At 43.3% G+C, this 17,314-nt stretch overlaps 1 protein-coding gene across 12 annotated transcripts in view; it reads right to left on the bottom strand.

Moving 5' to 3' along the window:
- Positions 1-17,314, bottom strand: part of LOC145506732 (uncharacterized) — a 145,976-nt gene that overhangs the window by 58,222 nt on the left and 70,440 nt on the right. For 3 of the 12 annotated variants that reach the window (XR_014054231.1, XR_014054237.1, XR_014054230.1), the window contains one exon: positions 11,213-11,525. The exons of 4 other annotated variants lie outside the window; for them this stretch is intronic. Coding sequence is in view for 2 of the 8 variants with exons in the window: in XM_081492014.1 (XP_081348140.1) it covers positions 3,293-4,396 (1,104 nt within the window). In the remaining 6 variants the exon portion in view is untranslated. Of the gene's footprint in view, positions 1-2,897; positions 4,650-11,212; positions 12,607-14,379; positions 16,465-16,939; positions 17,185-17,314 lie in introns of those variants that run through there. 5 more of the 12 variants (XM_081492014.1, XM_081492015.1, XR_014054238.1 and 2 more) reach the window with 3 other exon arrangements.

The following is a 17,314-nucleotide window of genomic DNA, read 5'->3' as shown; positions in this document are numbered from 1 at the left end:
AATAGACTCAGTGGCATCACTTGTCGAGAGATAAAAGTCAGTATAAGATCAAAGCAGCTAAGAGGGTGTACTCTTTAGAGACCTATCAGGGCTTCCCTGGTAGCTCAGTGGTCAAGAATCTGCCTGCCAAGGCAGGAGACGTGGACTCAATCCCTGGTCCGGGAAGACTGAATGCTGCAGAGCAGCTTAGCCCATGCGCCACAACTACTGAGCCTGTGCTCTCGAGCCCAAGAGCCACGACAACCGACTCCACGTGCTGCAACCCCTGAAAACTTTGCATCTCAACTCCTACAGCCCTCGAGTCCTAGAGCCCAAGCTCCACAGCAAGAGAAGTCACTGCTGTGAGAAACCCGCGCACAGTAACTGGAGAGTAGCCTCCGCTGGCCGTAACTAGAGAAAAGCCCAAGCAGCAGCAAAGACCCACACAGCCAAAAAAAAAAAATCTACCAGCCAATGAAACGAATGACAGTGTGACTACTGGAATAACCAGAGTGAACCATTTCGAGGGGAGCAGGAGAGAACTCGCACCTACTAAACACCAAGTATGTATTCACAGAAACTCTATGAATTGGATAAAATAAATCCCCTTTAGCAGAAAAGAAAACTGATGTTCGCAGTACATGTTCTCGATCACACAGCTATTTGATGTACATATCATTTAAATCTATGTTTATCCAGCTTCAGGTTTCTTGTTTTTTTCCATATATTTTAAAGATCTCCAAAGAGATCTCATGTGAAGAGTTGACTCATTGGAAAAGACCCTAATGCTGGGTAGGATTGGGGGCAGGAGGAGAAGGGGACGACAGAGGATGAGATGGTTGGATGGCATCACTGACTCGATGGACATGGGTTTGGGTAGACTCCAGGAGTTGGTGATGGACAGAGAGGCCTGGTGTACTGCAGTTCATGGGGTCGCAAAGAGTCGGACACGACTGAGCGACTGAACTGAACTGAACTGAAGCCCTAGCCAATGGGAGATGGGTAGTGTACCATATGGTATATCCAGACAAGGGAATACAATAACTTAAAACGCTAAATACTTCAGAATTGCCTATATTGTAGTAATCAGCTAAAAAGATAGAATCATACTTTTCTCAAAAATCCTATATGCTATGTTGTTTCAAGTAAGAAACATGTCTAAACACTCCAGAAGGCAATATAACAAAGTGCTACCTCTGAGGTAGCACGTGAGTGCTTTCCTTGGTTCTGTATTATACTTTCTATAGTTTTCATATTTCCTACCTTCCACTTACTCTTCCAATACACTATTGAGCATTATTATACACTAGCCATTGTTGTAGACATTTGGGATACAGCCATGGAAAAATATAAAACTCTCTAATTCAAAAAGATGCATGCACCCTGATGTTCACAGCAGCTCTGTTCACAGCAGCCAAGACATGGAAGCAACCTAAGTGTCCATCAACAGATGAATGGATAGAGAAGATAAGGTACATACATACAACGGAGTACTACTCCACCATAAAAAGGAGAAATAACGCCATTTGCAACAAAAGGATGGACCGAGAGATTGTCATACTGAGTGAAGTAAGTTGGACAGAGAAAGACAAACACCGTATGATATCACTTACACGTGCGAATCTAAAAAGAATACACAAATGCACTTACTTACAAAACAAACTCACAAACACAGAAAACAAACTTACAGTTATCAAAGGCGGAGGGTAAGAAGGGTGAATTAGGAGTTTGGGATTAACAGATTATACACTAGTATGCATAAAACAGATAATCAACAAGGAACTACTGGATAGCACAGGGAGCTATATTCAATATTTTGTAATACCTTTAAGAGAAAAGAATCTGAAAACAAAACTGTTGTTGTTTAGTCACTAAGTCGCGTCTGACTCTCTTGTGACCCCATGGACTGTAGCCAGCCAGGCTCCCCTGTCCATGGAATTTCCCAGGCGAGAATACTAGAGTGGGTTGCCATTTACACATGTGTGTGTATGTGTGTTAGTCGCTCAGTCATGTCTGACTCTGCGACCCCATGAACTGTGGCCCGCCAAGCTTCTCTGTCCATGGGATTCTCCAGGCCAGAATACTGGAGTGGGGGACCATTGCCTCCTCCAGGGGATCTTCCCCACCCAGGGATAGAACCCAGGTCTTCTGCATTGCAGGCAGATTCTTTACCGTTTGAGCTACCTGGGAAGCTGCTGTTTTTACACATATGTATATATAACTGAATCGCCACTCCAGTACTCTTGACTGGAAATTCCCATGGACAGAGGAGCCTGGTGGGCTGCAGTCCATGGGGTCGCTAAGAGTCGGACGCGACAGAGCGACTTCACTTTCACTTTTCCCTTTCATGCACTGGAGAAGGAAATGGCAACCCACTCCAGTATTCTTGCCTGGAGAATCCCAGGGACAGGGGAGCCTGCTGGGCTGCCGTCTATGGGGTCGCACAGAGTCGGACACGACTGAAGCGACTTAGCAGCAGCAGCAGCAACCAGCCCTGAAAGTAGCCCAGTGCTGTAAATCAACTCTGCTTCCTTCAAAGGAGAAGCATGGCATGAACCACTGCTCCAGCCCCACTGACCTCTTTACTGTTCTTTGAACACCCAGGGGGACGCCCCCTCAGAACTTGGCAGCTGCCGCCCCCTTTGCTGGCCGCACTGCCCCAGACACGCCCCTCACCACACACCCCGGAGGTGGCCCGTCCTCACCTCCTTGGGGCCTGCTCCAAGGCCTCCATCTCAGGGAGGTCTTCCCTGGCTGCCCTGTTTTTACCCCGTGCTCTTCCCCCTCACTGACATTCCGAACCCTCTTCCTTGCTGCACCACAGGCATTTAATGACTTTCTCTGCGATGGTATATTTGAACTTTTGGGTGGTTGTTGTTTATCCTCTCAAAGAAGCAGAAGTTCCATGAAAGTGGGCATTTTATCTTTTTTTTTTTTTGTAAATTGAAGTCATGTCATGGCCAAGGCACCATCCGTCCAGGGGAAGTGCGGTCTTTTTCTAAGGGAGCAACTTTGCACGAGGCTGCCGTCAGCGATAAGGAAGCTTCCTTCCTTCCTTCCTTCCCTCCTTCCGCCATCCTTGCTCCGTGATGGGCCACTATCTGTCTAGGCGTTAGATAGGCAGTGGTGACCAAGGGTTTCCACCCTCGTAAATCTTACAGCACAGCGGGAAGTATGAGTAAAGTCCAACACCAGGCGAAAGCTTACAAGCATTATAAATATTAAGTAACAGAATAATTCACCAGCCTAAAGAGAGAGAGGACAATGGGCAGAAGAATCCACTCTGAAGCTGGGTTTGAAGCGCCAGTTGCAGTTAGCTAAACGGACGACAGGGAGAAAAGACGGGGAGCAGCACACACAGAAGATGAGAGGTGTGACCCGCCAGAGCGAGGCCCTGCTGCTTCTGCTCGGAGGGATTCTCTCCATCGCTAGAGCGAGGCCCTGCTGCTTCTGCTCGGAGGGATTCTCTCCATCCCCCAGAGCGAGGCCCTGCTGCTTCTGCTCGGAGGGATTCTCTCCACCCCCCAGAGCGAGGCCCTGCTGCTTCTGCTCGGAGGGATTCTCTCCACTCCCCAGAGCGAGGCCCTGCTGCTTCTGCTCGGAGGGATTCTCTCCACTCCCCAGAGCGAGGCCCTGCTGCTTCTGCACGGAGGGATTCTCTCCACCCCCCAGAGCGAGGCCCTGCTGCCTCTGCGCGGAGGGATTCTCTCCATCCCCAGAGCGAGGCCCTGCTGCTGCTGCACGGAGGGATTCTCTCCATCCCCCAGAGCGAGGCCCCGCTGCTTCTGCTCGGAGGGATTCTCTCCATCCCCCAGAGCGAGGCCCCGCTGCTGCTGCACGGAGGGATTCTCTCCATCCCCCAGAGCGAGGCCCTGCTGCTTCTGCTCGGAGGGATTCTCTCCATCCCCCAGAGCGAGGCCCTCAGAGCAAGGCCCTGCTGCTTCTGCACGGAGGGATTCTCTCCATCCCCCAGAGCGAGGCCCTGCTGCTTCTGCACGGAGGGATTCTCTCCATCCCCCAGAGCGAGGCCCTGCTGCTTCTGCACGGAGGGATTCTCTCCATCCCCCAGAGCGAGGCCCTGCTGCTTCTGCTCGGAGGGATTCTCTCCACCCCCCAGAGCGAGGCCCTGCTGCTTCTGCACGGAGGGATTCTCTCCATCCCCCAGAGCGAGGCCCTGCTGCTTCTGCTCGGAGGGATTCTCTCCATCCCCCAGAGCGAGGCCCTCAGAGCAAGGCCCTGCTGCTGCTGCACGGAGGGATTCTCTCCATCCCCCAGAGCGAGGCCCTGCTGCTTCTGCACGGAGGGATTCTCTCCATCCCCCTTGGCACCCGGCCTCAAAGTGGGGCCACAGACTGAAACCAGTTTTGAATACAGATTCTAAAGCTGTATGATTTTCCACATCCAGGAAAAATATCATTTATGTACCATCAACAAGGTACATTTTCATTTAGAATCTATCGATACATCAACAGAGACAAAATGACAAGGCGTCAGAATATGCTCATAATCTAAAACCAAGCCGGGGTCCAGCAAAAAAAAAAAAGAGGAAGATATTTCACTTCTAAGCAGGGTCACAGCGGCTTCCCTGGCTGTCCAGTGGTTCAGACTCCACGCTTCCAATGCAGGGGTGCAGGTTTGATCGCTGGTTGGAGATGTAAGATCCCATGTGTCTTGAGGCCAAAAAACCAAAACATAAAACAGAAGCAGTATTGTAACAAGGTAACAAGTGCAATAAAGACTTCAAAAATGGTCCACATTTTAAAAAAATTTTAAAAAAGCAGAGTCACAGCAGAAGGAAAAAATAAATCATTTAAATTGAAAACAAGAAAAAATGGTTCCTTCCCTCCCACTTCTCCCTCCGTCTGCACCCTGACGACCCAGAAGACGGCTCCAGCCCTTCCTGCCGCCCTGTTGTGTGGGAACCGCTGTCCCGAGCAGATCTCCATGCATCTTAGCAAAGTGTGGATGGAGGTTACGGGACCACATTTGCTCATGCATCCCTCCAACACTCCTGGGAAGTGTTTGCTTAGAGAAGAGCTGGGGTGCAGCCAGCACAAGAGCCCAGCCACCCCTGTCTTCCTACGGCGGCGGGCTGGTCCTCTCAAAGTCTGAGGTCACCTGTGGGCCACCAGAGGGGATGAATGCGTGGCTGGGTTTATGAGGGCGCCGCCAGATAAGAAGTAGGCTGCAGCTCAACTGCCACAAGGTCAAATTCTTGACCAAAAGTGAAAACAAAAATCAGGTTAACAGAATATTGCCAATGACAGAAGAAAGAAAAAGAGAGAGCGAATGAGAGAGGAACTCTTAAAATAATATTATATAAAGGATGCTCTGGAAAATAATCGTATTAAGGCCACTTTCTGAATCTGTGTGCGGTTTCTATTCTGCCTTTTTATGATCATCTCAAGTAACTAAGTACATATGGCATGTTTGTAAGTAAAGCAGTCGATGAAGTTGGTTACGCCTCTGCATTTGTGGCCATGCCCCTGAGTATTATTAACTTTTACACTCCCCATAAAGTATAATTTATCACTTAAATAATTTGCTTTGTGTCAGGGTTCAGTGTGCTCCACTGCTTTCCTGCTCATTAAATGAGATATTTTTACTTAATGAGCCAAGGATGTCCTTTGTATTTAACATTTGAATTGATTTCTAACACTTCATTTATATAATAGTTTGGTGTGTAATTCCAAAAAAAAGTGGGTTTCATTTCATTGTGTCAAAGGCCAACAGTTCAGAAAACTATTAAATACATGTGGCATTTCCAGTGATAAATGGTCTTATCCTTACTGACCAGCAAGATAGAGTGTACAAAAATCACGAAATTATGCAATTGTAAAATAATTACTTCTTTACACAAGCAAATCATGGAATTTGAGAACTGAAAGATGTATGGAGTATTCAGAGCAAAATTCTAAGCTGCTCAGGAAAACAGAGCTAGGGTGTGATGGGAAGCAAAGCATTACGTCGCAGCCGCTCTGCTTAACTGAGGCCTGGGCTTGTTCTCAACAGGTACAACCACACCGTTTCGGTTTAGGACGGTCTGTGTAACAAACAACCGGCTCCTTGTACCTTTCTGCCCATTCAACAGACCAGATCTTGAGAACTGAAATACCCTGACTCCTCAATCACTTTTCACTCCTACAGTTTTCAGAACAAGTGAGGATATTCACTGTCACCTTGACACAAGGAAGTGGAAGAAGAGAAAAGTTCTCGGATCTGAGGACTACTAACAGACGTGCTACGTAAATCCAAACTACTTACAGTTCACAACTCACATGTGGACTTATACGTATCCATCTCTTAATGCAGAGTTCAAGTTTGGGTAATAGCACACAGGATGTATCATTTATTAAGCATCTATTATTATCCTTTTAAATAGATACGGCTGAGCCTATCATTACAGTACACTACAGAATCATTAAGGAAAGCAGGACTTAAAGGATTTGAGAATAAAATAGTCCAATGCCAGGACCTTCCTGGCAGTCCAGTGGTTAAGACTCTGCCTTTCAATGCAAGGAGAGTGGGTTCCATCTCTGGTTGGGGAAATAAGACCCCAAATGCCCCGTGGTGTGACAAAACAAAAACAATAAACAAACAAACAAAAAAACCAGTCCAGTGCCCATTTCCACTTTATACCTTATAGAACTTGGGTGCCTTGCCCTTGTTTCTTACGCAGAATCCTCCCATTTCCCTGGTAGGATAAGTTTAGGAAGTTAGGCCTCTCCTAGTCCCCATTCACAGATTCACAATGCAAATTAGCATTTTTAAAAACCGTGGGAAAAACCTGATTGTCCCAGAGTTTCTCAAACTTTTTAGACTACAGAAATTGGGTCCCAAAACACCTCTGAACCTCCCTTGGAACCAGTTTTCTCTAAAGATCTTGGGAAAGCTAAACAGTTAAAAGTGATTGAATTTAATAACGCTGATTCAGTGAGAGTATTTTTTAGAAAAATGTCCTTCCCCAGGCCCCACATCCCAGTCAGAGGGCAGACACCCTGCACAGCCCCAAGGATCACTGCCTTTCAGATTGTATTTACATGAATGGTGCCCCCTGGAGTTGCCCCATTTAGGACCTGAGGGGCTGTGTACCCCCTCACCCCAAGTGTGATTTTCCTAAACCTTGGGGTCTATAGCATACAGACGAGATTTGTTCTATATGCAATACAAAAATCAATTTATTTAAATATTTCATTAGAGAAAAAAAGCATTAATAGATGGAAAGGTAAATTGAACCTGGAGAAAAGTAAAAATTATGAAATATTTCAAAGAAATACAAATGTATTGATTTGAAAGAATATAGTCTGTATCCTTGAGATTCATGCCCTGGATGATCCAACTTTAATAAGTGGAATAGCAATTATTTTAATTAGTTCAGTTCAGTTCAGTCGCTCAGTCATGTCCGACTCTTTGCGACCCCATGGACTGCAGCACGCCAGGCCTCCCTGCCCATCACCAAATCCCGGAGTTTACCCAAACTCATGTCCATTGAGTTGGTGATGCCATCCAACCATCTCATCCTCTGTCGTCCCCTTCTCCTCCTGCCTTCAATCTTTCCCAGCATCAGGGTCTTTTCAAATGAGTCAGCTCTTTGCATCAGGAGGCCAAAGTATTGGAGTTTCAGCTTCAGCATCAGTCCTTCCAATGAACACCCAGGACTGATCTCCTTTAGGATGGACTGATTGGATCTCCTTGAAGTCCAAGGGGCTCTCTAGAGTCTTCTCCAACATCACAGTTCAAAAGCATCAATTCTTTGGCACTCAGCTTTCTTTATAGTCCAACTCTCACATCCATACATGACTACTGAAAAAACCATAGCCTTCACGAGACGGACCTTTGCTGGCAAAGTAATGTCTCTGATTTTTAATATGCTGTCTAGGTTGGTCATAACTTTCCTTCCAAGGAGTAAGCATCTTTTAATTTCATAGCTGCAGTCACCATCTGCAGTGATTTTGGAGCCCCCAAAAATAAATCTGACACTGTTTCCACTGTTTCCCCATCTATTTCCCATGAAGTGATGGGACCAGATGCCGTGATCTTAGTTTTCTGAACGTTGAGCTTTAAGCCAACTTTTTCACTCTCTTCTTTCACTTTCATCAAGAAGCTCTTCAGCTCTTCGTTACTTTCTTCCACAAGGGTGGTGTCATCTGCATATCTGAGGTTATTGATATTTCTCCCGGCAAGCTTGATTCCAGCTTGTACTTCATCCAGCCCAGTGTTTCTCATGATGTACTCTGCATATAAGTTAAATAAGCAGGGTGACAATATACAGCCTTGACGTACTCCTTTTCCTATTTGGAACCAGTCTGTTGTTCCATGTCCAGTTCGAACTGTTGCTTCCTGACCTGCATACAGGTTTCTCAAGAGGCAGGTAAGGTGGTCTGGTATTTCCATCTCTTTCAGAATTTTCCATAGTTTATTGTGATCCACACAGTCAAAGGCTTTGGTGTAGTCAATAAAGCAGAAATAGATGTTTTTCTGGAACTCTCTTGCTTTTTCGATGATCCAGCGGATGTTGGCAATTTGATCTCTGGTTCCTCTGCCTTTCCTAAAACCAGCTTGAACATCTGGAAGTTCACGGTTCACATATTGTTGAAGCCTGGCTTGGAGAATTTCAAGCATTACTTTACTAGCATGTGAAATGAGTGCAACTGTGCAGTAGTTTGAGCATTCTTTGGCATTGCCTTTCTTTGGGATTGGAACGAAAACTGACCTTTTCCAGTCCTGTGGCCACTGCTGAGTTTTCTAAATTTGCTGACATATTGAGTGCAGCACTTTCATAGCATCACCTTTCAGGATTTGAAATAGCTCAACGGGAATTCCATCACCTCCACTAGCTTTGTTCATACTGATGCTTCCTAAGGCCCACTTGACTTCACATTCCAGGATGTCTGGTTCTAGGTTGGTGACCACACCATTGTGATTATCTGGGTCATGAAGATCTTTTTTTTACAGTTCTTCTGTGTATTCTTGCCACCTCTTCTTAATATCTTCTGCTTCTGTTAGGTCCATACTATTTCTGTCCTTTATTGAGCCCAACTTTGCATGAAAAGTTCCCTCGGTATCTCTAATTTTCTTGAAGAGATCTCTAGTCTTCCCCATTCTATTGTTTCCCTCTGTTTCTTTGCACTGATCACTGAGGAAGGCTTTCTTATCTCTCCTTGCTCTTCTTTGGAACTTTGCATTCAAATGTGTATATCTTTCCTTTTATCCTTTGCTTTTCACTTCTGTTCTTTTCACAGCTATTTGTAAAGGCCTCCTCAGACAGCCATTTTGCTTTTTTGCATTTCTTTTTCTTGGGGATGGTCTTGATCCCTGTCTCCTATACAGTGTCCATAGTTCATCAAGCACTCTATCAGATCTAGTCCCTTAAATTTTAATTAGTACATAATCTATTTTCAATTAATTTATTATAAACATGATTATTCATTTAAAAAATTATCCCAAGTCCTAATGCAGTATTCCAAGTTAACATAGTCCTAAATAATAAAAAATTTTGTAAGTCTTGACATCTTGGGTCAAAATGTACATCAAAGAAAAACAGGGCATTATATATAAATTGATTCACTTTTTAAAAATTCACTCATACAATTTAGCTCCTTTCAATCACTGGTAAATCACTTTTTAAATACAAACAAAGACAATGAATGAGACTTTAAATAGAACTACAGTAATGTAGTTCTGGAAAATGAAGGTTGGCAACGCCAAATTTTTCAACTCCTAACACATTTGAAATTCAATCCTATCAAGTGATTGTAACTTTTTCCTTTCATTTTTATGGGGATATAATCTTTAAAAGGTATTCATGTTTTAGTTTTAGGCCTAGAAACATTATTCTGGATGGATGTCACTGGAAAAGCCCTCGCACTGTGCAATGCCCCAGCCCACCACGGACAGCTATCTCCTATTGCTCCTCACTCTTTCTGTCCTCCAGCAAAACCAGAACTCCTGGGAGCTCCCTGGTCCAGCGGCTGACATCTCACCTTCCAATGCAGGGGCTCCTGATTCAATCCCTTGTCAGGAAACTAAGATCCCACATGCCTCTTGACAGAAAAAACAAAACATGAAACAGAAGCAATATTGTAACAAATTCAAGACTTTAAAATATGGTCCACATCAAAACACAAAAAACCCACACAAAACCAACACACCTCTAGGAAGCCTTTCTTGATCCATGCTGGTTCATGCTCAGTCTCTAACTCTCAGAAATATCTCATGCATATCTCTTTCATTTTACTTCCTATAATTTATCATAATTATCCCTTCATTGATTCATCTGTGGAAGTTCAAAAAATGGTGCCTGAATGAAGGGTTGAACAAAAGGCCAAACTCTTAGAAATAAAGTCACCGTGCAATAGTCTAGGTTTGGGTAAATTGATCAGAGGAACCCAATGCTGATGATACTTCATGCAGCAGAATGGAAAGTGTTATTGTCTCTCTGGGGGTTTTGGCTTTCTTTATTTGTTTGCTTTTATTTTAAAGTAAGTAAGTGCTATCCTCATTTTTTTCCCCAGAATGGTTCCTATTAATTGTACTTTAAGCCAAGGCATGAGTTTGGTCAAATTCTCAACCTTCTAGAAGAGTATAAAACAGTACCGTAACCTGCCTTCACGGCCTCTCAGCATTTCAGACTCCTGCTCCACCATAATATAAGGAGCTAATGCTGATGTACATTCTCTGCATTGTCTTTAAAATTGAGTCTGAAAGTAATACTCTTTACTGACTACTGATTTTCTCAACTAGCTCCCAGGAGCTCCCAGCAGCATTATCTACATCTGCTTATGAGGAGATCTGGCATATTCAGTATCTTGGACTGAAAAGGAGAATTATCCACAAACTTGATAAGTAGGGGGAGTGTAAGCAAGTGAGGCCCTTGGAGAATAAGGAGGTTAGAAAGCATAACAAGTCACATCATCTTCCTTTGTTTCCGCGTTCCTTCCTTCCTAGAGACAACCCCTTTCCAAGCCTTGGCGACACAGTAGTGGGTGCAGAACCAAGGTTTACAAATTCAGCAATGGTATCTTCCCGTAAGTCCTTATTTCAATGGATGCAAAGAAAAAAAAAAAACAAACATATTCTTAGCTATCATCAATCATCAAAGGCCTCCAATTAAAATTAGAACTTTGATATTGCCAGATATTTCCTCTGGTGTTTCATAAAAAAAAAAAAATACTCAGTCTCTGTGGTATCTCTTATTTATGTACAGAAGATGCAGTTTGCACAGCTCCACAGCTGGGAAAGGGTGAGGGCATTTTTATTGAATCAGAGCAAATATTCATTTTAAAAAGTGACTGAAAGAAGCTTCAACTTTCAACTGTCAGCAGGTTCTCACCCTCTGTCTGTACCTGGCTCTCAGGTGAGGATGCACTGATGCAGGCGGATGGGCTGGTCCTTCTAGCTTTCAGGTGAAGCTGCATCCATGGATGTGGATGAGGCTGGTCCTTGTATTGCACCCTCCACACAGCACAATTTTCATGCTATTGCCTCCAGCACAACAGCTCAGCGTAAAAGCACAGTTCTCCCAATAAAAGTGAATGTGGCATACCCTGGCAGAAATATGTCATTTACAAGGGAAGTGGTAAGATATCAGTATTACCATGGAAAAGCTAGACAATGTTGCACAGCCACCTGATCCTGCACATCCACTTCCCAAACTGCAGTTCTCAACTCTGCAGGAAGAATGACTGTGAAATATGCAAGGCTGAGGAAAGTATATAACTCAGGTCTTACAGAACTTCCCAGTCTTAAACAAAAATTATATTGGAATATATATGAGAATTGGACTATAAGTAAGGCTGAGCACCAAAGAATTGATGCTTTCAAACTGTGGTATCGGAAAAGACTCCTGAAAGTCCCTTGGACAGCAAGGAGATCAAACCAGTCAATCCTATAGGAAATCAGTTCTGAATATTCATTGAAAGGACTGATGCTGAAACTCCAATACTTTGACCACCTGATGCGAAGAACTGACTCACTGGAAAAGACCTTGATGCTGGGAAAGATTGAGGGCAGGAGGAGAAGGGGATGATAGAGGATGAGATGGTTGGATGGCATCACTGACTCAATGGACATGAGTTTGAGCAAACTCAGACATAGTTGAAGGACAGGGAAGCCTGGCGTGCTGCAGTCCATGGGGTCGCAAAGAGTAGGACATGACTTAGTGACTCAACAACAACACAGTTACTTTACAATGTTGTATGAGTTTCTGCTGTACAGCAAAGCGAATCAGCTATACATATACATATATCCCCCTTTTTTGGGATTTCCTTCCCATTTGGATCACCACAAAGCACTGAGTAGAGTTCCCTGAGCTTTACAGTAGGTTTTCATCAGTTACCTATTTTATACATAGCATCAATAGTGTGTATATATCAATCCCAATCTCCCAATCTTTAGTCTTTCATTCTAAGCGTAGTCAAAAGTGAAGCAAACAACCCCCAAAAATGAAATTTACAAATCAAATAGATTTTGCTAAACAGATTTGAATTTTTCTTCACAATAGCCCATATTGTGATTTCATTAACAAAAGGCATATGTTAGCTCAAATCTGATATTTTGTATCATTAAAACATCCACAAGCAAATTTGTTTAACATAACAGTTGAATAATCCTGCAAAGACAGCAAGCCTAGGGGAACAGAAAGTGAAAATACAGTCTTAGCAGCATGATTTAAATTAATTAAACAAGCGTTAATACCTTCAAGCACACTATTGCTTCAGTCTTTGGTGGGAAAAAGCTATAATTCATGTGTGCAATCATTTTAATACTTTGTATGAATTAGATATCTATAGGAGCTATGTTAGCTGGTGCTGTAAACAAAGGATACAGTTGAGAACACATGCTATAATAATTAAAATGTTATTATGCTGACACCATCTTTCTTCTAGGATCCTGTAACATCTGTATTGACTGTGATAAGCATTGATTATCTGGAGTGATATAAATATTTGGGGAGTTAATAACAATGAGGAATTCAGAGCATGCTGAGACACCAAAGATAAATCACAGGAAATTCAGATCAAAGCAGGTTTGTGAATAAGCTTGTTTTTATAGTTAATGACTAACTATAAAGTGCATATACACATTTCTTTTCTCCAATGAAACGCACAAGGAAATGTCATAAAGAAACATCCCGTTCGTTCTGCACGGCATTTCTGTACATCTGTCGAATTTCCATATGTAGAGAGGAGGATGTCAACCCAGAGCTACTTCAACTACAAAGAGGGAATTGATCCATCCATCAAGTACTTAACATGCACTTTTCAAATCATTAAAAAGTTCTTTGAATTATTAAGACCTTTTTTCAAAAGAGAAAAAAAAAGCCCACAACTTATAAATCTTGCATTTCCTGAGAGGTTAATTTAAGGATGCTGGGGTCAGCAGTTATCCAGTTCCAGCAAAGATTCTGAAATTTCCCTTCAAGTATAGCCCAATAACTAAGTTGTGAGTTTATTTTTTTAAATAAAATCTCATGCAGCCTCATCAATTGCACATCTTACACTCAAGGGCGCCCTATTTTGAAAAGTGAACCCACCAAACTGGGGACCTTTTCAGTTTATCAAAATTAGTACAGAAGTAACTGGTGGTCTATGACTCACTCCCCACATGTACACATGTAAGTACACCGAAGCTTTACAGAATAGAAAGTAACTATAAAATGAATCTAAAACCCCACCATGACCTATCACCTCCCTCTCTCTAGCCTCACCCATGACCACTGAGCTTTTTTTAAAACAATTCACTATCTCGTGACCTGACACCTCAGAGAAACCCCTCTGCCTGCGGCGCACTTCCCTCTATGACCTGCTGTTTAACTGCTCCTGGGTTCACCATGACATATCTCAGTCTTCTCATCCCCATCTTGAGTCAAGTGTATTTCCGTGTTTTCCGTGTTCCTAAGACACGGCACCCTGTGCGTATTTGTACGTACTTATCACATCGCATTGAAATGGCCATTCATCCCAGTCCCCTGTCCACAAGCCTACAAACTCTTTAAAGCCAAGCTTTATTCACTTTCATATGCCCAGGGACAGCATAGAGAATCCACCCAGTGAAGAGGAAAACTAGCCAATGACACATTCATCCTCATGATATCATTTGACTTTGAGAAAGATCATCCAGAGGTGCTGCAAACTCTGAACAGAATTCGTATTTACTCTAAGCAAGTTTCAGGGATCCAGAGTGGATCCAGAGTGGCTGGTCCATGCCTTTTAGATACAATCTAGATCCTTGTTAGTTCTAAAAGTGAAGTGAGAAGAAGCCATGAGAAAAAGTAACATCAGTCTAGATTTTCACCCTAGAGCAAAGCTGGTAGTTCATCAATATGACAACAGATATTTTCCAAAGATAACATGAGCTAGTAAAATGCTTCCCAAATCCAAGTGCTTACTCCAGAGGTAGGGGGTGGGAGGAGGGGAGCAGAGGAGCAGGACACATGTCCCCAAGAAGACGTATCAGGAATGTTTACAGCAACTGCGTTTATAACAGCCAGGAACCAGGAACGTCCCGAGTGTTCCGCCAGGGGAGAACGGCTCAAGATTCTGAGGCATCTTCACGTTATGAAACGCCACTCAGCAATAAAAACGAACCAACTACTGATACAGCCAACAGCAGAATAAATCTCAGAACACTCCGCTGAGTGACAGAAGTCTTACATGAAAGACTACACACTGTGTGATTCAATGTCTATGAAGTTCTAGAATAGACAAAACTAACCAGTGGTGACAAAGAAAAAACGAACAGTAGTTACCTCTTCTGGAACAGGAAAGGAGACATTTCAAATGAAAGTGAAAATGTCTCACATCTGACACAGACATAATCTGTGTCACCTGTAGGTGACACGGGTGTATATATTTGTCAAAATATACCAAATGGTATATTTAACAGTTGTGCATTCACCGAATATAAGTTTAACCTAAAAGTCATAAAGAAATAAGTTCTAGTTGGTGATATACTTGCTGAAATGTTTAGGAGTGAAGTGAACTAATGTTCATGTGCTTTGAAATTCATCAAAAATAAGATGGGTTGATGAATAGATAAAAGAATGAAAAGATGAATAACAGCAAAATGTTCACCAGACACTCTTGACCATAGGTATCTAGGTAGTCACTATAATTCTTTTGACTCTGCTGTATTCAAAACCTTAATAAGACAATATTGGAGGTGAATTAAATACTCTGAGTCTTCCATGCCAGAGTTACTGGGGTGGAGACGGGGGATTGAGGTGCAAACCTGCCATTTATCTACATTCTGTTCTTTTCCAAGTGATGTATTATATGGCCATCAGCTACCAGTTTATAGGATTTAATATTCAGGACCTACCAAAATTTGGTCCAATCTAATAATATTTGGGGGGCTTCCCTGGTGGCTCAGCTGGTAAAGAATCCGCCTGCAATGCAGGAGACCTGGGTTCAACCCCTGGCTTGGGAAGATCCCTTGGAGAAGGTAAAGGCCACCCAGTCCAGTATTCTGGCCTGGAGAATCCAGGTCACAAAGAGTTGGACACAACTGAGTGACTTTCACTTCACTTCAATGATATTTTGAGAACCTACACACCAGCCTCACATTTTTTTTCTCCCATCTGTCATAAATTGGTGCTATAAATTTCATCAATATAGATTCACTCCATGAAGGTAAAACAAATAAGCCAGTGAATCAGCAGTTTACCCACAATGGCAAAACAGTATCATCATTATCTGGATGTATACTGTCATGGCAAGGCCTAGAATGGAAAAATCAGAGAGAAACAGAGCACATGAAAATACCCATCACAATCTTGCCTTCTTTGTTCCTGTTCCTGGAAGCTGCTATCAGTGAAATAACTGAGCAGAGCAACACACTGGATTATTGAAGAAAAACTACTTTACCACAAGGGTCGTCATCACTCTGACTGTGAAAGAGAGACCATCTTTCCTGTTCACCATAATGGTTCCAGAAGATAATGCTGGATGCTTGGTGAAATTTGAATTTTGCATGAACAGTGAATATTTTTTAATATAATTACGTCCCTACTATTAATGGTACATACTTACATTAAAAAAAAAAAGGATTTACCTGGTATTCAAATTTAACTGGGCATCCTGTTTTGTTATGGTTGTTTGTCCCCTTTTGCAACATCTGGCAACCCTGCTCTGAGGGAATGTGCACATTACAGCTGTAGCCCAGAATCACTGCTATTTTGATGATGAAATGCCTCTTGATTGGGCAGCCAGAGACACACTTGGAAAAATGTAATTACTGTGAGTGCAGAGGATTTTGGTGTCTGATGCAGACAGCATTTCAAGCCACAGATCACTCAGATGAGGCCGCCTGGCTCTCCTGAAGACCACGGCTGGATTCTTCAGAGGCCTTATGACACTCAGCCTAAAAGCAGCAGTGGGCTAAGTGATATTCCCTTGTATATATGTGTCACATCTTCTTCATGCATTCTTCCGTTGATGGACATTAAGAGAAAAAATATCGTATATTAACGCATATATGTGGCATCTAGAAAAAAAATGATACAGATGAGTGTGTTTGCAGGGCAGGAATGGAGATGCAGACATAGAGAACAGGCGTGTGGACCCAGGGGGACGAGGGGTGGGTGAACTGGGAGAGCAGCACTGACATGCATACGCATACGCTGCCCCGCGTGAGACGGAAGGCTGCTGGGGAGCTGCTGCACAGCACAGGGGCCCGGCCTGTGCTTTGTGATGACCTGGGCGGTGGGGTGGGAGGGACGCTCAAGAGGGAGGGGTGTATGTGTGCGTATAGCGGATTCTCTTCGTTGTACAGCAGTAGCTTACACAACACTGTCAAGCAATTATACCCCAATAAAATTTTTTTTTAATTTAAGAAATAGCAGTTGTGGGTGCTTCTCTGCAGATAGGGAAGCACAGACATGCTCCAGGATAGGGAGATCCAGGCAGATGTCCCCGTGGGTAAAACTCATCACAAAACTAGTGAGGATGAGGGGCAGCACTCAACTTGAATCAGTCCATCTGCATCGTGCATCGTGGAGAAGGATCTCGGTAACTGAGCCCAGCTCCAACTAAACGCCTTTACCCGACTGCATGCAGGAGCAGGAAGTTGCTTCTTACTTGTCTGAAGTCACAATGAGTTCAAATGACCGTCAATCTTAAATTCCCACAAGAAATCTGGAAGAGGTCACTGGGGCGAACTGGATACTCCATTGTTGTATTTTTAAAATCTAATGTGAAATGATGACTGCATGGATAAGAAAAGAAAATGAAGTTTTCCTAAAACACTGATGGAATCTGTTTTGTGGGGAAGGGCTGGAACACAGAGGCAGTTGAAATCTCTGCTGGAGCATTCAACAGGCGTGGAGACCCTAACC

Source organism: Giraffa tippelskirchi, chromosome 5 (assembly GCF_054371585.1).
Source record: "Giraffa tippelskirchi isolate mGirTip1 chromosome 5, T2T-mGirTip1v1.2.pri, whole genome shotgun sequence".
In the NCBI taxonomy this organism is placed as follows: Eukaryota; Metazoa; Chordata; class Mammalia; order Artiodactyla; family Giraffidae; genus Giraffa; species Giraffa tippelskirchi.
Note: the sequence above shows the minus strand (reverse complement) of the source record. Positions and strands in the feature narration are given on the sequence as shown.